General features: G+C 30.1%; 2 protein-coding genes across 2 annotated transcripts; both read right to left on the reverse strand.

Moving 5' to 3' along the window:
• LOC109353078 lies at positions 8,540-9,534 on the reverse strand. The gene is made up of 2 exons (XM_019595260.1): positions 8,912-9,534; positions 8,540-8,615 (listed from the first exon to the last, which is right to left on the reverse strand). Exons 1-2 carry the CDS (start codon positions 9,361-9,363, stop codon positions 8,579-8,581), a joined length of 489 nt encoding a protein of 162 aa, XP_019450805.1. The 5' UTR covers positions 9,364-9,534; the 3' UTR covers positions 8,540-8,578.
• On the reverse strand, positions 11,359-12,505 carry LOC109353072. Its single transcript, XM_019595255.1, has 2 exons — positions 11,844-12,505; positions 11,359-11,548 (listed from the first exon to the last, which is right to left on the reverse strand). The coding sequence occupies exons 1-2, from the start codon at positions 12,293-12,295 to the stop codon at positions 11,512-11,514; spliced, it is 489 nt and encodes a 162-aa protein (XP_019450800.1). The 5' UTR covers positions 12,296-12,505; the 3' UTR covers positions 11,359-11,511.

Genomic DNA, 25,134 nt, shown 5'->3' on the forward strand with positions numbered 1-25,134 from the left:
CCATATCTTGTCAAGTTTGTTTCTGGTCGGACTCGTAATCGTGCCAAGTCTACTTCTGGCCAGGCTCGTAGTCGTGCCAAATCTACTTATGACCAAGATTCTTGTGTCTTCCATGCTTCAAGTATCACTATTCGAGACTGCATTTTGACCACAACAACCTTGGCTCATGTGTGGCCTTGACATGTGTCAACTCTCGTGCCACGATTATTTTTTTGTGCATCCGACATGTTGGAGTCAGGCACACTTGGCACATTTTGTGCCTTGGTCTCAAGCACATCTGGTGCCTTGGACTCTGGCACATTGGCTCTTGTTTCTGGCTCATATTATAATGTCTTGGCCACAAGCTAAGGCACATATATTGAGAAGTCTTAGTTTGATATGAATTGAGTCATAGTCTTCGACACCTAGTGGGTTTGTCAATGCCTTTGCTAGTTGTACGTGTGACGGAATAGTTAAAATATGAGTTACTCCAACTTTCTCCATAGTGCATTCATTTCTAATTTTATCTTGTCTAGTGTTATTACTCATCAAACAAAACATTCTCATATATGTAATCAGAAATTGTTCTCTTGTTGATATTTATTATTCAATTCTCAATCTTATACAATATTTTGAGTCTTATAATTGGTTGATAAAATTACCCCGTGAATGACAAGTTTCTATCACATTTTATACATATAAAGCATTTCGTCATTTCATCCAACCCGCTTGAATCATATGATTTAAATCTTTGTCATTCTCCCCATCGTCTTGTATGTTTGAACTGAGCAATTTAGATATTGTGATATCAATGATCTTCATCTTTACCTCTATAGTAATGTTTGTGAGCCTCTTGATAAACTTACGCCTTGCCAATATATTTCCTCTTAGTTCGACATATACCAAAGTTATGTACTTCTAAAGCTTATCTCACATTTATAGTTTTCATTTAATTCCTTTTACGACTCTCCAACTACAACAATATCATCCACAAAAAACATTCATATAGCATCGGTTATTGAATATACCCAATTTACCAATGTAAACAAGTTGGGCCTGATTGTTGACCATTGGTATAGTCATATGACAATGATAAAATCTTCTGAGACATTATATTATGTTATCATACCGGTTTTGAATCATCATATAAATCACTAAGTGCTCGAATGTGAAAAATTCGAACAACTTTCTTCTCTAAAATTTTTTACAATATCTATGAGAATCTTATCGTACACCTCCTCTAAATTAAAGTCTTTCTCCCTTAACCTATAAATTATATTCAAAATTTATTTAACATTCTCATATAAAATGTCCACCTGATAAAGTTAAAAAAGGTGGATCCCTACTGGAATTTAACAACTAAATTTTATTTAACATAACATCCATTTTTTTAATCCCACCTGATCTTGACCTGAGCAGGACCAACTCAAACCCAATTGAGTTTGCCATCACTCCCATGTCATAGCCACTAGATTCGGTTGTTGAAATTAATGAGAAGGATTGTTTGGAATAATGACAATGCCACGTTGATGTGATGGCTTGGTGGGGGTTTGACCTGTCGTGTCCAAAAAAGGGATTTTCTTGGTAATTTATTTGTGTTGGAAGGACCAGCTTTTCAAAATAACGGATTTCAACTTCTAATTAGAAAATCAATTATTAATGAATAACATAATAGGACTACCCATAATGGTATAGATAGGAAATTACACTATGAATTTTAGTTAAATTACATAAATTACTTATCTTTTTTCAACCTATATGAATTGATCATAATTGTATATATACATTACAATAATTATCCTTTTATGAGATATAAGTATAACTTTTTAAACAAAAAATGGTGACGAGTGTAATTAAGTTAAACAAAATATGTCATATCGTGAAGATAAATCCAAATAGTATAAGAGACAATGTCTATTCATTATTTTGGTTAGTTAGAATATAATATAAGATTGATTTAAACACATCTTACGATTATTGATGCAATTTGCAACGTACCAAGAATATCGAATATACATTATTTCTTATACTATTTGGACTTCTTTTCACAATATATCATATTTTGTTTAACTAAACTACATTCATCACCATTTTTATTTAAGAAATACATTTATTTCTCTTAGATGAATAATTAGTATGATATATATATATATAATAATGGTGATTTGTCTAGATTTAAAAATGTAAGAAATAGTTTATATAATTTAGCTAATTGAGGGTACTTTTTATAATTAATCAATTCCTTTTGTTTAAAACTAATTTATTAATTTAGCCAAGCAGAAAAATATCTCATACAGCATCAAAAAGAACAAAAGTCAATAATGGCGTATCCTCGCGCGCTAAATCTAAGAATATTGCCACAAAATGGAAAAGAAGAACTCAGAAAACGTCAACGGATCTTTCCGGAAAAAAACGTTAATGATATGACTAATTATATACATATTTCTTTGGATTAATTTTAGCGGTTATGACTACTTTTAACATTATTATATTGAGAGGAGATCACACCTTGAGCAAGGAAATAAAACACTCAAAATCAAAGGGAAATGTCACCTATTTTGACTTAGGTTTAACTTTCTATAGTTTTATATTTATATTTTAAATGAATTCACATTTTAATTAAAGATATATCTAATATATGAGAATAATATTTTGGATATTAAAATATAACATAACTCATAAGTTTTTTTATTGGCAAAAAGACTTATTTTATTATTGTACCACAAGTGCAAGAAGTTACTATAGATACATAACCCATAAGATTAACAACAAAGAAAACTAAAAATTAGAAGCCCACAGAATCACTGAGCTAGCTCCTCCCAAAACCATTTTATTTTGGCTACTAATAGTAGGCGGAACTATAATAAAAAGAAGTCTTTTGTTACTTAGTTAGACTTCACATTATTAAGCATCTTCTCAAGCTTCTCATCAAACTCGGAATCACCAACAGAAAGGTACATTACCAAATTTTACTTAGTCTTGTAGTTGCCATACCTAGGAAAAGTTGTGATGGGTACATGTACCAGATGAAGCACAACCTACAGTATAAAATTCGTGAATATTAAATTGCAAATTATATTTCGGGTTATCCAATAAATATAGCAATGCATTTTTCCTAAATACGGAACAAACGTTACTTAGAAATGAGGACCTTTAGTATTTGAACACTAAAAATGACACTCAAACACGACCTCACCTACATTTGTATACAAATATTTTCATTTCAATTTTACATATAATACATCATAACGTTCAATGTCTCCCACATAAAAAACTACAGTGGTGGGTTTGATAGGGTGTTAAATTCAGTGACAAAAATGCTAAAGTACAATCCCAAATTTTCCCGTTGCATATATACACATGATTAACCCCATACTATATAACAATGTTGTGAAATTTGAGTCAGACATCAAACTGAAAGATATCTTGTATTAGGTTTAACCGGTTTAAACAGTTAAATTGTCCGGTCTGATCGGGTGATTCCATACATAATTAATAATTTTTATCTATAAATATATAATCATATATAAATATAAAACTTTATATAATTAATAATTGTGTATAATTATATTGAATTAATATTTCTTCATCTTTTTTTTGTATTGTAGTAAAACAAAATATTATAGTAGTATTCCATTTTTTTATTTTTAAGTGAACCATCCGGTTTACTTCCCGGCTTAATCCAATTTAACCGGGTTTAACATGGTCGGTACAGAATTTCCCTGGTCGAAAGTTGTTTAACTCTCATTCGATTAAGAATACAAACCATAGTGATTTTCAAGTCCGGTCAGCAGTCAGATTAATTGGGCTGTCCAGTCCAATCTGATTCTCACAACACTACTATATAACACTCCTTTTAAATTTAAAATAATATAATTTTTTTTGTATAAGCAATATATTAATTAACTAAGTTACAATGATGGTATACCCTATTAACTCGTTTCGAAGACATGATTCCAGGGATTAGGAAAGCGATACATTCTATGCAATCTACAAACGTAATCAGCCAAATAAAAGGGATGTAGGATAAAGCCGTCTAACAGCATCTACATTTTTTATATTTGTTAACCATGTACCCCACACTCACACATACGTCATTGAATTCAATTAAAGAATTGTATACCAAAGATTTGAACCTACCATAATAGGTCGGTCCATTTGTTTTGATAAAGTAAAATCATACATCTCTGAAATATGTCTCATTTCCAATTGAGAGATTTAATTACAATTTGAAATATTAATTTAAGTTTTTTACATTTGTAGATAAAAATATTGTAGAATGCATATATCTAGCTTTAAGATATAATGTTAACTAGAATGATATAACATTTTTTTAAAAAAAAGCAGCTCATGAGTTTACCTTTTTACTAGCTTTTATAGCAAGTATACCGTTCAAATTAAGATTAGGAGCAATGCCACGTGATAAGAAAATGAAAGTCCAAATGTGACAAAAACCGGTCAAATATTTGTCATTAGTGACCATTCATTTATTTGATTCTAATATTCTATGCTTATATTTTTCACCCACTAGACTAATTAAAGAAACAAATAACAATATCTTTTTCCAAACAAATTCATGTTTCACCAATTGATATGGAGAATAAATAGTGATGAAAATAAGCAGGCTTGGCTTAACAAGATATTGTGAGCTTGGGTTAAACATGTAACAACCACCGAATCTGAAATTATGTTGGGATGCTTGAAATATATTATTGTGATAGTCTCGTATTGTCTATTATTAAAATAGACTAGAATAACTAATGTTATATATTGGACTCAAGTCCCTTGTTATAATGTGCATCAGATATAAACATCAAATAGAAACACGTCATGCCCATTGGCAGGTGAGCCCATAGTTCTGCTAGGGTTTGTAATCTTTATTATCTAATAATATCTTGGTACCTGCTCAGCGCTCCCGGGAATGTAGGCACAATTGGCCGAACCCCGTTAACAAATTTTCTTGTTTCTTCTCTTCTATTAATCTTATGTTCTTTATTTGATTGTTTGTGGCCAACGCTGCGCAGGGTGAAGGCGTGATAGCTAGACAATGTGTGTCAAAGGTAGTGGCAAAGATAGAGTAGATAAGTTGAAGGAGAAGAAAACATGGCGAAATTGTTGTGGGGGCGATATATGTTGATCCAGAATCTCAAAAATTCATGTACTAGATTAGGATCAAGGTGGAGATAAAGACTCGTGTGTTGAGTTTGACCAGAGACAGGTGCTAACAATATCTCTCTAGATGTTGAGAGAACGTTCTCATTTGAGATGAGAAGTGAAATATCCTAATGGCGTGTTTGAGACATCATAGTAAAGAATATTAATTGTTAGCACAGAGGCGCTGACTGACTTTGATGTAAGGTGTAAAATAGACATTGACTTTGATACAAGTTATAACACAGGCATTGGTAGATATGCAGGAGTGTGACATGAGCATTGACTTGGATGCAAGGAACACAGACATTAGGGGTGTAACATGAGCATTGACTTTGATGCAACTTGTAATACGAGCATTGATAGAGATGCAAATGTGTGACATGAGCATTGGCTTGGATTCAAGGATGTGACACAGACATTAGTTAGCATTGACGCAAGGTGGGTGCTGTGGGTATACTCCTTGTGGTGGAGTATGAGTTCTTTTGAACTAGGATTGTCGAAGTAGATAATGGTGGTAGCGGTTGAGGCTTTCCAAGGAAGCTCCAAGGCTCAGATATTGAAGAGGACGATTGTTGGTGAACTTTTATGTAGAGGTTCCAATTTTTCGAAAGACTTCCTAGCAATAGGTGGCTAGGCGGCATGTTCCATTTGATGACGGTACAGGAAGCTGCACTACAAGTTTGGAGAACTAGTCTCTTGGTAACATCATCAAGGATGTTCAGAATGTATATATTGTAGGGGAGCAATTAAAGAGAATTAGACATTAAACAATGTGAAGTCATATATTCGCTAAGGTGAAAATTCTTGTGTAGATTTCCTAAGGAGCGAAATATTCGTCTATTTCAATCAAGGTGAAGATTGTTTGTATGCTTGAAATATATTATTGTGTTAGTCTCACATTGTCTAATATTTGAATAGTTAGAGTAACCAATGTTATATATTAGACTCAAGTTCATCGTTATAATGTGCACCAAATATAAGCACCAAAAAGAAACATCTCATGAGCAGGTGGTAAGCTCATGAGTGTGCTAGAGTTTATAATCGTTATTTTATTTATTTTATGCACATTAGTTAATTGCTTCTCGCCAACGTTACATAACGGTCGCTTCCGCTACACCAACACTAAGTACTATTTACGTGCGCAAGTAAAAAGCTAAGTGGGCTAGAATGGAAGAAGAATCTCTTGCCGCTTTTGACGTTTATTGTGCCGATGTGAGAGATAGGGACAGACAGACAACTGCCAGAACCTGAGTGCGGTCTTGTTTTGTCTTCTTTATAAACTGATTCTATTTGATATAAAAGTTTAATGAGTTATTATTCAAAGATGAATAATAAAATTTATTTATCAGTGAGTTAAGTAATGTAATTTGGATTTAATAGGTATATACTCATATTGTAAGTGTTTTTTATATCATTAGTAAATCATCCATCATTTATATGTTAACCATGATTAATTTTCAAACAAAAGTAACATAAATCAATAATAAATGATATACCAACATGTAAAAACTATACATGCATAGATTTTAAACTAATAATTTTTTTATCCCGTACAAACTGAGTTAATTTTAACGTCAATGCATATGCCGTCACTTAAAAAATTTGGAACTCCATCATTGCTCAAACTTGCAGATTTCGTCGAGAGTTAAGTATAGAATTTATAAATAATATGTCCATATCAATGTGCACTATTTTATCTGCTATTTGATACGATCAGAAAAATATTTAGTAGTTAAAATTTTAATTTAAATATTTTTTTAATCCATCACAATGAATTACATGTAGAATAATATATTTTTAGGATAAAGTATAAAAATAGACACTAATTAACTAGGTTGGCACGCCCTGTTAATCATTTTAGAACTTTGTTGACAAGATTAGAGGGATTAGGAAAGTAATACTTTTCATGCAATTAGCAACGGTAATGGATCTGGATGAGTTTGGATAATGCATTTTTTGGACCAGTTGTGATTGCTTTATTTTTTAACTTAGGCACACTCTAGACCTATGTTGATACCCACTGTGTTGCTTTATTTCTTAGCTTAGACTTGCCCTAAACTCATGCTGATACAATGATACTCGTGTGTCTACTATTGACAGATCCTTGGGTACCAACGGATCTACGGGTACCCACAAATTCCAAAAAAATTAAAAATAATTGCGAGTAATTTATGTAATTTTGTGTTTGTTTCTTCCAATTTTTTATGTTGTTTAGCTAATCAACAAAAGAAAAAAAAGTAGAAAACATAATTTAAAGTTTTAAAAACATTTTAAATTGACAATTTCAACAATATTGTATAAAATTGATTTAGTAAGAATTGTTCAATCAACATAATATAGATTACAAGATCAACTAATAATATAACAATCACATGAATCAACAAAATAACATTTAGAATTATTAACAATATATATATATAAAGAATAAATAGCAGGCCCGGGTACACGTAGGTCTGAATACCTAATTGTTCGAACCTAAACTTTTTTAACAGATGATCTTAAAATCTCAAATCTCAATTATCCATGAATTCAAAAACATGAACCTAAACTCTACGGGTTACATGTAGTTTTTGTAGATACCCCATGTACCCATTGTCATCCTTACATGCAATGTACAAACGTCAAGCAGCCAATTAAAACGGATGTAGGATAAAGCCGTCTACAACATTTACATTTTTTATATTTGTTAACCATGCATGAGACATATATCACTGAATTTAATTAAAAAATTGATACCAAATATTTAAACCTACCATAATAGGTGAGTCTATTTGGATTTTTTGTTTTCCACACGTGTCCTCGTACCGGAGACAATCTTATTTGAGCTGAGAATATTTATAGGTATGTGAGACTAACTCTCCTAACGAATATTTTTTCTATCCACAAAATCCGAGACCTTGTTTAAGAAAAAATCAAACATGTACTACTTGAACCAACACCTGTTGGTATTCCATTTAGTTTTGATAGAATAAAATGGTACATCTATATTTATTCATTGTCATATCAGAATATGCATAGACCATTAATTGTGTAATATTTACATACTTTTAATATGATTTATATATAACAGTGTAAAATCTTTTATATAACAGTATATTTATCATTTTATTTTTATTTAATTAAATTATCAAAATGTCTCCCAAAGATTTGAAAGACAATTAGATTTTAAACCCATAAATGTTTTTTTTTAATTTTATAACTATTTGTACACCCAACTTAAATCATAATTTATCTTCTTATTTGGGCAAGAAAATGAAAGAAAATTCAACAGCAGATCAAAAATCCCAACCTCAAAACTCAACCTCAGTTCACACAAAAAGTACAAAAAGAAATGAAAGATAAGCTAAAGTACATGTCTTTCAACAACGATTGATTGTTCTTTAACACATTAAACACTATTGAAGAAATCAAGGACAGTGATACATTATGCAGCTTTTATAGTACCTCATCTTTCTTCTTCAAACCCATCGTCACTATCATACCTGGGCCATAAAAGATTGATTTGAAGGCATATAAGAGATTCAGAATCGTTACCAAAAAAGAAAATAAAAAATCAACAGATATAAGGGTAAATCCGAAGCGTGAAAATAACAATCAATATATGTACAACACATTAAATAACAGGTGCAAGTTCATAAGTATTGTCACCACTAGAAGCAGCATTAATTATTCTGGAAAGCAAAAATGGAAACTCAAAAGCTACTCTTTCACTTCATTAATTCATCTAACCATATATGGAAATAACTTTAAAAGAAAGGTAACAGATTAAAGTATGTACTTGTCTTTCTTGAGAATATTAGAACAGATTAACTGAAGGAAAAGGTGGCGAAGGGAGAGCAGGATCCGAAACCATTGCATCGTGAACCTCCACCATTTTGAGCGAACCGGTGATCCGATCGGCTCCAGAGGTGAGACGGTGGAAGGCGGAGGAGTCGGTGGCGGAGTGGAGGAAGCGATGGAGGAGAGATAAAGAAGTGAAGAAATGATGGTGGAGGAAATAAAGTTGGGAGAGAGTTTTGAGAGAGAAAGAGTAAGAGGGATAAAAAAAGGAAATAAAAATGGAAGAGGAACGAATGGAACAGTAAATAGAGAAAGGAAGAGAATGTGTAAGGCTGAGGAAGTGGTAGTGGGTAGAGGTGGTAGAAGATGGTGTAGAAATGATCGAAAAAAAGAAGACTGGTGGTGGTGGTGGAGGAGGAGTGTATGGTGTAGGGGAACAGAGGTAATCATTTATTTTTATCCGGCGGCGGCGACGACGACTTTTTGGGTGGTGGTGGGGGGTCAGAGTAGGAAAGGGAGTTTTGAGGGGTGAGTTTTTTGGATTTGTATTCGTTGCGGGGTTCAGTGTTTTTCCAGGGTTCCTCCTTATACCCCAAACAGTTTCCAACATTTTGTGGGTTAGAAGACATAGAGCAAAAGAGTAAGAAATGTGCAATGTTGAAGGTCTCAAGAGAAAGGGCGTATATATATAGAGTGAGATATTCTCATGGACATATAGTTAAGTTCTAGAATGTGCATATATATAGGGGTTTGATGATTCATAATTGTTTACTTAAAAACAATTTCAAATTTAGGTTATGGTAATATTTGTAGTTGAACCCTCTAATCTTCTTATCATTTTATTTCTATAATTTGTTATTTTAATTACCTCACATCACAATGACTCTCACTGTTATATTAAATAACACTTGTTACAGTCTACTTCTAACATTGGACCTTCAGTATGGGAGTTAATGTTGTTTTAGAAACATGATCCTTGTCTGAAAACTAGTTTTAGTGGTGAGCAAATCTTCCATACCAAATAATGCATAAGATAATCATTTAAATAAATAATAAATAATTAAGGATTTTATGTGGACAATGTAGTTCTATGGTATTCTTAAGTTATTTAGCGTGAGTATAGCAATCAATTGACAATATATGTTGCAAATTAAAATAAATATTATTGACATTTTCTTTTCTTATAAGAGATATTAAATAGTGACGTGTGGATGAATAAGGATGAGGCAGTGGTAGGCCCTACAAAGCCTAGTTTTTTTGCTTTCCCGTTGAACTTGCTAATTAAGGACAACAGAATAAGGATGAATGGAGTGATTCATGTATGAGTGATCAAGGGACAAGATGTGTTAAAAGAAAAGGTGTTACTGACTTTGGAGCAAATGGAGAGTCGTGAAGGAGTGGAGGGTAAGTTGAAGAAAAATAAAAAGGGAATTGAAGAGAAAACAGACAAGAGGTGGATGGAGGTGAATATGTTGATATTATTATATACTTCTTGATAAATTTTATATGATTTTAGTCTCATTTATATAAAATATTTTGTTTTTCCATTGTCAAAGAAAAAGCACATTTATTACTAAAAATGAAAAACAACCATCATATTTACAAAGACCTAACAAGAAAATTCAAATTAATTAAAATAAGGTTTCGAAATCGGACACATCAAGGATGAGGTTCTGAGTGATGAGAAAAGGAGAACATTCTAAATTGAGTGATTGTCCAATATGAAAAAGAGAAACTAAACTACTTATTTTCATGCTTGATTTCAAAAGTATGATTTCAAATTCGGTTATTTATTTTACCCGATTTTGAGAGTCTTTTTTACAAATTGATCCTTTTAGCTTAATCGATTATGAAGTATGCTATCTAATTTTTTTTATTCAACCGATTTTAAATATTTGTTTTATAAACTGCTGGTGAAATGTATATATATATATATATAAAAGCCAGCAGCCAATTAAAACGGATGTAGGACAAAGATGTCTAACAACATTTACATTTTTTTATATTTGTTAACCATCCACACACACTGAGACATACATCATGAATTTTATTAAAGAATTATAAAATAAAGATTTGAACCTACCATAATAGGTCGGTCCATTTGGTTTTGATAAACTAAAATCACACCTTCACCTGAGATTCATTCTCTATTTATTCAATGCTATCTCCGAATATGCATAGAACATAGAATTGTGTAATATCTATCTATACTATTATTACTCATTTATATTACTTACCTCTAAAAGTATTAAATATGAATAATACATTGAAAATATAAAAAACTTTTATATTATTGATGCATTGATCATTTTGTTTTGTTTAATTAAATAATCGAAATGTCTACCAAAGATTTGAAGGAGAATTAGATATTAAAGCCAAGAATGTACACCAAACTCAGATCATAATTTATATTCTTATTTGGACGGGGAATTAACCGCAGACCTCAAAACTCAACCCCAGTTCACATAAAAAGTACAAAAAGAAATGAAAGATAAGCTAAAGTACATGTCTTTCAACAATGATTTATTGTTCTTTAACACATTAAACAGTGTAGGAGAAATAAGGGACAGTGACACATTATGCAACTTTTATAGTACCTCATCTTTCTTCTTCAAACCCATCATCACGATCATACCTGGGCCATAAAAGATTGAATTGAAAGCATATAAGAAATTCAGAACCGTTACCAAAAACTAAATAAAAAATCAACAGATATAAGGGTAAATCCGAAGCGTGAAAATAACAATCAATATATGTACAACACATTAAATAACAGGTGCAAGTTCATAAGTATTGTCACCACTAGAAGCAGCATTAATTATTCTGGAAAGCAAAAATGGAAACTCAAAAGCTACTCTTTCACTTCATTAATTCATCTAACCATATATGGAAATAACTTTAAAAGAAAGGTAACAGATTAAAGTATGTACTTGTCTTTCTTGAGAATATTAGAACAGATTAACTGAAGGAAAAGGTGGCGAAGGGAGAGCAGGATCCGAAACCATTGCATCGTGAACCTCCACCATTTTGAGCGAACCGGTGATCCGATCGGCTCCAGAGGTGAGACGGTGGAAGGCGGAGGAGTCGGTGGCGGAGTGGAGGAAGCGATGGAGGAGAGATAAAGAAGTGAAGAAATGATGGTGGAGGAAATAAAGTTGGGAGAGAGTTTTGAGAGAGAAAGAGTAAGAGGGATAAAAAAAGGAAATAAAAATGGAAGAGGAACGAATGGAACAGTAAATAGAGAAAGGAAGAGAATGTGTAAGGCTGAGGAAGTGGTAGTGGGTAGAGGTGGTAGAAGATGGTGTAGAAATGATCGAAAAAAAGAAGACTGGTGGTGGTGGTGGAGGAGGAGTGTATGGTGTAGGGGAACAGAGGTAATCATTTATTTTTATCCGGCGGCGGCGACGACGACTTTTTGGGTGGTGGTGGGGGGTCAGAGTAGGAAAGGGAGTTTTGAGGGGTGAGTTTTTTGGATTTGTATTCGTTGCGGGGTTCAGTGTTTTTCCAGGGTTCCTCCTTATACCCCAAACAGTTTCCAACATTTTGTGGGTTAGAAGACATAGAGAGGCAAAGAGAGTAAGAAAGGTGCAAATGTTGAAGGCCTCTAGAGAAAGGGTGTGTAGATGTATAGCAAATGGAGAGGGACTTGGGGATGAAATACTCTAGTTATATGGATGAGAATCATATACCCCTATAGTATCTCACTCCCTATCTCAAATCAATTATATATTTATATATGAATAAAATAATTTTTTTTAAAACAAAATGTAATAAAAATAGTATTGTGATTGGTTTGAGACAGAAATTAAGACACTTTTAATTTCTGTCCAAGTTCTGTATGGTGTTGTCGTTCAGCGTAACTATATGACTATAGCAATCAATGAACAAGATATGTTGCAAATTAAAATAATATTATTGTCATTTTCTGAGGCAGTCGGCGCTACAAAACCAAGTTTATTTTGCTCCCCATGAGTGAACGAAGTGATTCATGTATGAGTGATCAACAAACAAGATGTGTTAAAAGAAAAGGTGTTTTTGACTTTTAAGCAAATGGAAAGCCGTGAAGGAGTAGAGGGAGTGAGACTGCTCTTCATATTAGAATTAATACCCCAAAAAATCAGCATGTATTAACATTCGTATCTTTTTTATTTAAAGTGTGATTACACTTTTATTCTTAAAATTCAAAGAAAATAATCATTACTTTTTTCATTGTTAGAAAGGAGTCTTACTCGAGTAGAGGGTGAATTGAAGAAAAAGAAAAAGGAAATTGAAGAGAAAACAAACAAATAAATATAGAGGTGAATATGCCAATATTTTTATATAGTTCTAGATAAATTTTATTTGATTTTAATCTCACATTTATATAAAATATTTTGTTTTCCCGTAGTTACAGATAAAGCACATTTATTACTAAAAATGAAAAAAAACCACTATGTTTACAAAGTCCTAAGAAAAAATTCAAATCGATTAAAATAGGGTTTCAAAATCAGCACATCAAGGATGTTCTGAGTGATGAGAAAATGAGGACATTTTGAATTGAGTGTTTGACAGACATGAAAAAGTAAAACTACACCGATTCCTTTAGCGCTTAATTTTAAAAGAATGATATCAAATTTCAGTTATTTTTTTACTTGATTTTGAAAGTCATTTTTCCGAATGGATTCTTTTAGCTAACCAATTCTGAAAGTAAACTTTCCAAAAAAACATTTAACCGATTTTAAATATTTATTTTGTTAAGTGTCGATGAGGTGACAATAGACAAAATATAATCATAAATCTATTGTTCTCTACATCACCTAATTCACTACAAATTCAATAAGTATTAAGAAACTTGGGTATCATTGATGATAATAACAATGTCTCAAGAATATCAAGAGTTGAAACCTAATACTCATCATCACTATAAGGAACTTTCCTTCCTTGGAGAACCATTGGTATAGTCTTGTTAGAAGGATCAATGAGATAAAACACTCTAATTGCTTGGAAAACCATTATGAAAGACTCAGATATGATTTCCAACTCATCTCTGTGTACAAAATTATTGTCAACCCATCAACACTTGAAAACTAACACCCTAAATTTAGTGTAAGTTGTTAAATATCAAATTCTTAATATTTTATATACTCTTTTTATGATACTTTAGTCACTTAATTAACTCAAATGAATGAAATTATATTAGTACATGATTAAAATTTATTTAAATGGTCATATCTCACCTCTATAATGTCTTGTAAGCTTAATCCAAAGGAATTATAGCAAAAAGATAAGTGTTGAACAAAAGCAAAGATTCAACCATGATGTAATATCATGATAATACATTGGTTCAATGTTAGATCAAGCTATATTTTGGATATATTGTTTCTCACTAATGAATCTTCAATGTGAACAGTCGGATCGTCGAAACGAGGAAAAATTAATCACTGAGCACAGGTTTGTACGCTCAGCGCAACGAAGAAAATTTCTGAAATTTTTGCTACTGTTTCGTCTGCGCTCAGCACAATGGGTGGTGCACTGAGCGCATATGACAACATCTAAACACTATTTAAGGACCTCCAACTTGAACCAAAAGACACAAACTTTGTAATATTGATTTGTAATACTTCTTTTCTGAGCTTATAGGGTAGTTTAGCTTATTATAGTCATGAGATTACAGTGTAAGTATTAGAGTAGTTAATCTCTACTCATTTGTATGTGGTTCTACCACCCCATGAGTTGTGTTTTATCTCTACCTTACTTACACGTTGTGAACATGAGTAGTTAAAACTCTTGTTGGGATTGAATGTAGTATGAGTTTGACGTATATACATTGATTCACAATTAATTCAAGAAGTTTTTATTATACTTGAATTGTGTATTAACTTTATGTTTGCTTTGAGTCTGATCAACTTTTTGCATGACTATGGAATACTTTGTTTAGTTTCTTACTTGCGTTATTCCGAACTTGCGTAACTCAAAAAGTAGCACATTTGGTAGACATAGATTTGTATTATTTGTCATCTTATGCATAGTACTTATTAGTATAGATATTGCGGTAATTTTGTAATATTATAATTCTCAAACTGAATAACATAGACTATTAGACATAGAGGTATGCTTGAAGATTCATAAAACTTAATTTTTTCATTGTAGTTAGTAGACATAGAGTTATTTTTGGTAAAATGTTAGTATATACCAAGACATCGATGGCTAGAAAAATTGAGGTGTTGCATTTTAACTCAACTTGCATACATTGACTACTAGACATATAGACATGATTTTGTAAGTCATATTTCCTAATCCTATAAATTGAATTTTCTAGACATAAAAGCTTTGTTGTATAAGTTATTAAATGACTAAGACATTAACTTTTAGTAATCTTGAGGTTATTATATGAATTAATCATTACTAAATGAATATAAATTAAGAATCATGTGTGTATGGATAGTGACTGTAAAGTTCAACCCCAACTCTTCTTCTCAGTATATTACAAATTCAATTAATTGCGTCACCAATCAAAAAACTCATTTGAATCATAACTTAAAATAATAATTTTTAGTTGAAAGACTAGTATCTAGCAAGTCCATGTGGATACGACAATCCCTTACTCTATACTTGTTTGCGACACTAAGGTAATATTTATTATCATATTTGTCAGTTTGCAAAATGATACCATTGTCTGGGACTTGCATCTAGATACTTAGCATCCCAACAAATTTTTTGTTATTTTAGGTTTTCAATTTTATGCTTTAAATTTCTATTCTTATTTTGTTGTATTATTCTCTATGAGCAAATTAAGGTGTTGATAGTTTTGTTTGAATTTTTGTTTTGGGTTAAACATGGACTACATCGTAACTTATATGATGATGGATCATGATTTGGACACTCGTGATGCACTTATGGTCCAAAGTATGACTCTTTCTCAACAAATGAACTCATTCACCAAACAAATGAGCAGTCTTCCTCAACAACTTGTTAAATATCCTTTTGGCCTACAAATGAGGAGGTGTAATGTGTACTATGATAATCATTGCTAAACTGACAATTAGATGTAGAAATACTACCTACAGTGTCACAAACAAGTAAAAAAGTAAGATGATGTCGTATTCACAAGGACTTGCTAACTCATCCTTTCAAAATCAAATCACTATTCTAAGCTCGATTTTCAAAAGAGTTTTCATGTTGGTTGGTTTGGTTGAAAAGTTTTGATAATTAAAAGTGTTGAAATTTAGATGTGGGATTGACTCACTATTCAAATCACTAAATTGGCAAACAGTCAAAAAACGAGCAAATACGATTTTACACAATACATGACCTCAATTACAATAAGAGCTAATACTTTAGTATACTTAGCAACTCATGAAATAAAGCCCAAATAATAAATACAAGATCAAATATTATGACTCTCATACACACCTCTATTTTCAGCAACTATGCAAATGAGTTGAGATTAATGCACACTCTCAATTATGTTGCTGCAAATGTCTTGGTCTATGCTAACACTTTACAAAATTAGCTCAATGCCTAGCAGCTAAATTGATAAAATTACAATTTATGAACCATAAAGTATACCTCTATGTCTAGCAACACATATCATTAAGTTTGAGAATTTTCAATGCAAATATAAATTTATGTCTAACAAACATATGAATATAGGCATTCATTATGACAAGTGAGAAAACCTTGCTCATACTTGGCATGGGTTCAATCAAATAATATGTGATCTAACCCTTGCGTAAGCCTCATTTAAGCCTCTTACGAACCTTATGACTTTATCTTTTGTTCTAAACTTCTTTATATCAAGAATGCACTACAATAATTTTGATCATCACAATTGCATTTGGGTAAGGGCCTAAAGTTGTCAAGCTCATCCCAAATGATTTTTAATTATATGAAGTAGTTGGTAATCCTAAGTTATCTTTGCCTAAAGTTGGCTAAAGACTCTTGTAAATCAGCAATCCTAAAAAGGTTAAATTAGGAGATTCTCTCATTGAATTCTTCCTAAATCTCATAGGCTTTATGTGTCCAAAGAATGCTTTATGCAACAGATGGATTTACAGACTTGGTTAACAAGGAAATCATGATATTGTTGGCCCTTTCCCATGCCTTATACATTGGATATGTTTTGGGTGGTGTTTGTATGCTACCATCTACAAAACATAGCTTCTACTTCAAAATGAGACTCATTCTCATTAATCTAGACCATTGATGGTAATTATCTCCACTTAGCAGAGGTGACACTAAAGCATTTGCTGGATTTTATGATGGATGAACATAATAGGAAGAAGTTGGATCGTGTGAAGGATCTTAATTGAATTAGAAGGAAGAATGGAGGATTTTATAAATGTAGTAGAGCTCGTAGAAGATATTTGATACCATAACAGAAAATAAACTCCCCTTGCTCACAAAGAACGGAAAACTATGTTGGAAAAAAGAACACTTAAGAAAATCTCAAGAATAGGATAATGAAATACCACTTTTATTAATGAAAAATGAAGAAGAATATGAAGGATTGAATTATTCTAATTGAAAAGAAAACAACTATATATAGGAACTTGAACTTAAGAAAAGCAAGCCTAACTAACTTAATTAACTCATGTTTTAGATGCGTAAAATATGTTAATAGTAGATTGCTTGTTAAGCAAGGAATCCTTGACTACAACAAGATAACCCACTCTTGGCCAAGGCTAACCGAGACAAATATACTTGGCACAGTAAGCTTGACTAGTATGGCTCGATCAAATGGACGAGGCATGGATCTAGAACACATAGTCAGCTGGACGAGTCACTAGCTTGGGCGATGTAGGCAAGTCTCAGTTAGAATTCAAGGATTGATGCATGCTTGGCTCATGTGACACACAATCAGATTTCCCCATTGCCTTGTGCTTTGTCTATGATAGTTGGCATATTAGTAGAGACTCTGGCTCATGCTTGGCCTGAGTAATTTGGCACATTGTAAGCAACTTAGACTCAGTCAGAGCAGTACTTAGTGCACCATCCTCCATTTGCTTGACCAACAAGTTACCTTCCTTGGACACTATTGATTGAACATTCTTGACTTGTTTTGATAGAATAAGAAGTGATAACTAGCATTATGTGAAAAACTATGATTAATCCAATTGAAAGTTGGATCAAAAACCACTATACCAAGGTTTTGACTTTGCTTATCCTGCACCTTCACGTCCCTCGTTAGCAAGGATGGAAGAGGCGGAGGGCGATGGAAAAGGGGAACAAAGATCAATCATCCCATCCAATAAAAAAGTAACACTTAATTAAAAATAAAAATTCTAAAAATATAAAATAACATTTTTATATTACTTGTAGAAAATTAATTAGTTAGAAAGATAGAAACATAATCATTTTGCCACACATGATCCTAATCATTTGACTGATTGTTGAGATGGAAAATGAGAAGAGAGAAAAAGGGATGGAGATAAGCGTTGGGTTATGTTTGTGTGTGGATAACTGGATATGTCTTTATTTTCATTAGCTCTTATTTTATTTGGGTTTTATTACACCAGATGTACTTGGATTATTAAGAGCATGTTTGTTCCATTATTTCTCAATTTAGACAAATGGGTTTCGACTTCACTCCAAATAACATTTTTAATACTTTTCATATTTTGATATAGCTGGAATACATTACCATTATATTTGATCATGATTATAATTGATTTGATTATGTTTAGGTATGTCTGCTGAAATCAATTGTTAAGATGATTTTGAAATATAATGAATTAATTTTTTTTGGGTGCATGATTATCCATCTCAACATATGTTGCTCACAAGAATCTTTCTAGGGGTCTTACAAAATCTTGCATCATTATATTAGATCAGCGTCTTGTTGGTTTCAAAAGAGAGAATGTCATTATTTCTTTATATTAATAGTATTTTGGGTATTTTGTTATAAAATATTTTAAAGTTTACTTTAATTTTTAATATTTTCATCAAATATTTCTTTATGATATAAAAATTGGACTGTAATTTGTGAAATAAAAAACCATGACTAACCAAAAGTGAAAAATAGTTAAATGCTAAATAAAAATAAAAATATTAAAATGTTTAATTTGAATGATAAAATGCCAAATAAATGCAACAAACGTTGTAAATAAAAAATAACAAACGTATAAAACAACTTTTAATTTGAATGATAAAAGGCTTCCTATCAAAATAAGTAGAAATGCAAGCATGTAAAAGAAATTGATAGAGCTAGGTAGTAAAAAAAATGTATGAGACATTGGTGGGGTTTGGTGAGAGACTGAGAGCCAATGAAAGGAGTCGGCGTAATGGTCTTTTCTCCAAAATAATCAAACTAAAAAAAGCTATCAGTTCTAACTCAGATGTGGGAAAATGTGAAAAAGTTGCTTATTTTCAGAAAAAAGCCTTTTTGTTTTGTAAAACTTAATCTTTGTAGCCAAACAAAAAAGATCATGTATAGAAAGGCTTTTATAGAATATAAGGCTTTAAATCACACTAATCAACCTGTATCAAACATTCATTTCCAATAGAGAGTTTACCCCATATAAATAAATTACTACAAACTTGCTTAGCTTAACTACACTTTTCTTTGCAAGCATAGCAAGGTGTGAAGCACCAAAGGGTCTTTGAACCCAAGCCCTCCATCTTTTTTTCTTACACGTCGGGTTCCAACTAGTCAAACATATAGATTTTTTGTCTCCTTGATTCTCGACCAGAGATCTCGCATCTAACTTAAAAGGGAATGATGATAATTTAAATCAACCAATAATCAGTGGAAGGACATGTGATGCTGATTTTGATCAAGATTCTTCCTAAGTTATAAAAAAAGAGACCCATCCAACCTGCCACCTTTTTCTTTGGATGACTTTTCTATTATGTTTTGTTGTAAATTCAATAAAGTAATCTATAAAGCATTTGTTTAAAAAATCAATATAGAAAATGCACATTGAAAAGTAGAAGGCTTAGTTTTGAGTTTTAGAAGCTATAATATCTACGCCCTAATAATTTAAACATTTATACATAATTAATGTATTATTTTTATTTACTAGATAATAATAATAAAAAATGGAGGGTTAATGATGCCATGATAATTAATTTTTTTTACTCTATTGATACATACGTTTTTTTTTCTCTAAAGTTTTAAATGCAATATTTCCCAAAATACAGTTTCTATTTTATAGTTTTTAACAGATGCTCTCTTTAACATTTTCCTTGAGATATAAATATTACGGGAAATAAACAATTTAATATTATTTCAAATATATTTTTATATACTATTAGAATTAAGCAACCAATACTTTTATACTGATAGTCCTATACTCCTCTCTCTCTTTCTCTCTATATATTGAAAGAGTGATAATGATTACTGATGATGATTGGAAGAAAAAAAAATAGTGATAGTGAGATAGTCCTGTACTCCTATGTATAATTTTTTATAGAATGAATAATTAAAATCTAGAGTATGTTTTTGAATCTATTACCTATATAACAAAAAAATGTCCCTCATGATATATGTTAATCTCTTAAACCCTCATGATATTTGTCAATCTCTCATCAAAACTAAAGTTCTCTTATGACATGTGTCAATCCCTCAATCAAAACTTTCCCTCCAAAACATGTTAATTTTCCCTTTTGTTCATTGTACAATTTAATTCTAATGATTAATGAGTCAATATGTTTTTTATTCCATGAAGAAATTATATCTCACAGTAAAGGGGATTGAATCTTTTTTCACATGTGAATTATTTCTCCACCATTATCATTTCATATCTCCATATTCTCCCCCCCTTTCATTTCATATTTCTCTCTTTTTCTCTCACATGTCTACAATCCAATGTTTCATTCGTCAATCTTCATTTCGTTTAAACTTAATATGGTGACTTCTATATCCTGCTACTAAATCTTCATCATTGTATATTTGTTTTTATTTTAGAAATATGTTGTTTAAAATGTATTTTTATTGGCTTATGTATCCTGCTACTCAATCTTCATCATTGTAGATTTGTTCTTCTTTTGTAAATATGTTATTTAAAGTGCATTTGTTTTATTTTTTCATTCATTTGTTTACTTTTAGATAGCTTCTTATTTTTAGATATTTTAGTTACAATAAGTTACAATATTGTATTTGTTTGTTTGTTGTTATGAATTTATTTATCTTTTCATCTTATCTCATTTTTATTATCTTATCTCTTCATTTGCAGTTTGACTCTTCCTTAAAGCATATCTACAGGTTAGTGTTATGCATATGTGTCCATATCTTACTAAAATCTTCATTTTTATTCTTCTTTGCATAACAAATGAATTTGATTATTTTTTCTCACATGATATTTGTTAAAATATTTTTTTCTATGTGGTTATTTTTCTAAAGCAGGAAATACGAATTGGCCATATTCTTTGTTTCGACATTTGTAGAAAAGAAACCTCACATCCTATAATACAACGATTAGAGGTTATATTCATTATCTGATTGTAGAATAATAGTTCTTTAATTTTATTATGTGTTTGTTCTTTTTCATTCGAAGTTATTTTTTCACTATCTGACTGTGTCAACTTTATATTAGTAAGAATAATCTTTAATTTTTTTATTCTCATCATAAATAATTTGGCATGTTTAATTGTTGAATATGTATATTTTATCTAATTAATCATAGTAAATGTGAGCATCATATCAATCATAACCACCGAAGATAATTTAATTTCATTTACATTCTACTATATAAGTAATAAACTTATGGAATATTAATATTTAATTCCATTTATATTCTGTTTTGTTTGAATTTATGGATGTGTTACAAAAATATAATATAAATTTGCATAATTATAGATAATAAATTTGTGGAATGATAATTGAGTAATAATTACTCATTAATATCTTTGAATATATTAATTGAGTGATATTAATTGGTAGTTACACTTTAGAAACTGAAATTATTAGGCACGATTGTCTTTGAATGTATTTTGCTTTATTATCTAAAAACTAAATAATTGTCCTCACAATTTTATTTGTTATTTGATTTTTATTGTGTTTTTTGATTGAATCTCTCTTTAATATGATGTAATAATGAAAAATATTAAATAAATTTCATTTGATTATGATAATTAATTGATTTGATTTATATTTTGATTAAATTATTTATGATTTGCCAATTTTAAGCAATGCTCATTATGGATAAAATTTGCATAATTGTAAATAATAAATTTGCGAAATATGTTTATATTCAATTCCATTTATATTATATTTTGTTTGAATTTGTAGATCAATTACAAAATTTTAATTTTTGGATAAATTTATATTTATATGTAATTTGTCATGATTCATTGAGCTCCATGACAAGTGTGATTAATTGAGCGTATTACATGATTAATTTAACATTGGAAATTTAATGGATATTTATAGTTATATTGATAAATTAATAATTAAATAATAATGTCATAAAGAAACATAAAAGTTCAACATTTTTCAGTCAGTAAAAATGATATTGTACATAATTAATCAATTGTTAGTTACATTTTAGAAGTCACAATTATTAGACATAATTATCTTTGAATATCTTTTATTCCGTTCTCTAAAAATTAAATAATTGTTCTTAAAATTAGTTTTGTGATTTGATTTTTCATTGTGTTTTTGAATTAATTTCTATTTAATCTTTAATAGCATGTGACAATCAAAATATTAAAGCAATTTGATTTGATTGTGATAATTAATTTGTTTGATTTATATTTTGATTAAATTATTTATAATTCCCTAATTTTAAGCAATATTTATTAATGATAGAAATTTGCCAAATGATAAATAATAAATTTTCGGAATATTAATATTTTATTCAATTTGTTGTTTGAATTTATGGACCAGTTACAAAAATGAAATATAAATTTGCAGTATTATAATTAATAAAATTATGAAATATTAATTGAGTAATATATACTCATCAATGTTTTACATCATTTTTGATAATTTGTTTATATTTGGATTCATTAATCTATAATTTATTTTGATTTATTGAATTGCGTAACTGCATGATTAATTGAGCATATTACACAATTATTGAACATTAGAAACTTAAAGCACAATTATAATTATATTGATAAATAAATAATTATATTTTTAATGTCATAAATAAATATAAAACTCAAATTTTATGGATCAATTACAAAAATGACATTATACACAATTAATCAATTAAGTTAAATAATTAAATATAATAAGATGATAATACAACAGATTAATTCTGTAATGAATGTGATTTATTTAAAAATAAAAGGAATATGATTACCTATGCAATATTAAAATATAATGTTACTATAGCAATATTAAAATAATAATATGAATAATAACATATTGTTTTGTAGTTATTTTAGAGTCAAATAATAATAAATTTATTGATGATTTTTTTGATTAATATGATACTACTAACTATATCATGTTATGTATGTGTAAAAAATAATGTTGAAAAAGTCGAGCAAGACATTACACCAGAAGAGGTCTCGTATTAAGTTTATCTGATTTAAACAGTCAAACTATATGGTCTGACCGTACAATTTTATATATAATTAATAATTTTTAATAATATGAATGCACTGGTAAGTGGTAACATATATATTTTTAACCTAGCGAATTTACGAGCAACATACATATTCTTAATTATAAATACACATATAATATGTTATTAATCATGCAGCAAAAAAATACCGTCCGATATAAATGCACAAATAACTTGCTAGTTTATTATTAAAATAAGTGATTTGAAACATGGATGATTGCTAATTAGATTGCACAATAATTAAGAAAAGTGGTGAAAGATGATCTCCCCTACTTTAATAGTTCATACAGTTTTACGGTTACTTAATAATAATAATAAAGTGCAAATATTTAAATATTGGGGAGGGATCCACTCATTCCAAGAATCTAGCCATCAATTTTAGAGAAGTTCAATAGTTTGAATTAGTGAATAAATTTAAATCATTAGATATCCATATAATTGATGATAAAGATGAAAAGTAAGTATAAAAAATTTAATGTTATAATAAGTAGATTATCCTGACTCATAAATATTGTACTCATATCCAAATATTATAGGGAAATGATAAGGGCATATTTAGTGTTATAGGTCCAGGTGATTCATATTTATTGATTAACAATCCTCTCTATTAATAGAGAGGTAAGTGATTGTTTTTATTCATATTTTTAATGATAAAAATGTATTTTTATGATAACAAAAAAGATAAAAATATTGTTAGACATTTTGTATGTTATTATATATTACTTGCCTTTTTATTAATGGAGAGTACTTAATCCTATTTATTGGTCTACGTGTGATGCCTCTCGCATGAAGATGTTGTGTATTGATTGAGTTAAGGGACATTGATATATGTGATTGTGGGGATACTTTCAACCATTTCTAGAAAAAGAAGAAATGACCTATTATATGATGTAAGTTTGACCTTCTATTCTTCTATATTCATATAGTTAAGAGGAATATAACCTATATTTAAATAAGATGTTATATAAATACAATATTTTGGATACTCAAATAAGATGTTAACGTGAAATATATGAAAATGGTTCTTATTTAGTATTGGACTCTATAAAAATAATAAGAACTTAAAATAATAAAAAGTTTACCCTTTATTTTTTTTAATACCATATGTCAGAATATCTCAAAATATATATAGGAAAGAAGCAGACAAGATAGCAAACAAACCACTCAGCTGAAAAGAAAGATATTTACAAACCAATAGTCAACAACACTCCCAAACATCGATTTTATAAGAGATCGAATACATAGGACAGGCCGTTTTATTTTTTGGCTAGTCCATAATAGACTCAACTGTCTAAAAAACATAGAAAAGGGTGTCTTTGTTTACATAATTAAAAAAACATTAAAAATGATGTCCTTCAATAGCTTCTAGCTACTCATTTAGACTTCACATAAGTATCTTCTTCAGCTTCTCTCTGGACTCATGATCATCAAGTGAAAGGTACATCGACAATGTATTCAGTGTCATATTGTCATGTGTAGGAAGATCATGTACTAGATGAAGTACAAGTAACAACATCAATTTCTTGCATATTAGATTGTCAGTGTTAGGGACTGGGGATATTCCAACAAATATAACAATGCATTATTCCCCAGCCATTCCTAATAGGGAATGACCGTTAGAAATAATAATAAATCTTTACACTTTTATTGCTTAAAATTGACACTAACAACACCCTCTATTTTTTTTATAAGCAAAGCAATTTGATTAAAGGCACAAAGGTTACTC

The sequence above is a fragment of the Lupinus angustifolius genome, chromosome LG07, assembly GCF_001865875.1.
Source record: "Lupinus angustifolius cultivar Tanjil chromosome LG07, LupAngTanjil_v1.0, whole genome shotgun sequence".
In the NCBI taxonomy this organism is placed as follows: domain Eukaryota; kingdom Viridiplantae; phylum Streptophyta; class Magnoliopsida; order Fabales; family Fabaceae; genus Lupinus; species Lupinus angustifolius.

Excerpts from the sequence above, each read along its gene's own strand:
- LOC109353078 (XM_019595260.1), bottom strand. The coding sequence starts at position 9,363 with ATGATTACCTCTGTTCCCCTACACCATACACTCCTCCTCCACCACCAC. Across the intron at positions 8,616-8,911 it reads AATATTCTCAAGAAAGACAA|GTATGATAGTGACGATGGGT; the intron begins GTACATACTTTA and ends TTTATGGCCCAG.
- LOC109353072 (XM_019595255.1), bottom strand. The coding sequence starts at position 12,295 with ATGATTACCTCTGTTCCCCTACACCATACACTCCTCCTCCACCACCAC. Across the intron at positions 11,549-11,843 it reads AATATTCTCAAGAAAGACAA|GTATGATCGTGATGATGGGT; the intron begins GTACATACTTTA and ends TTTATGGCCCAG.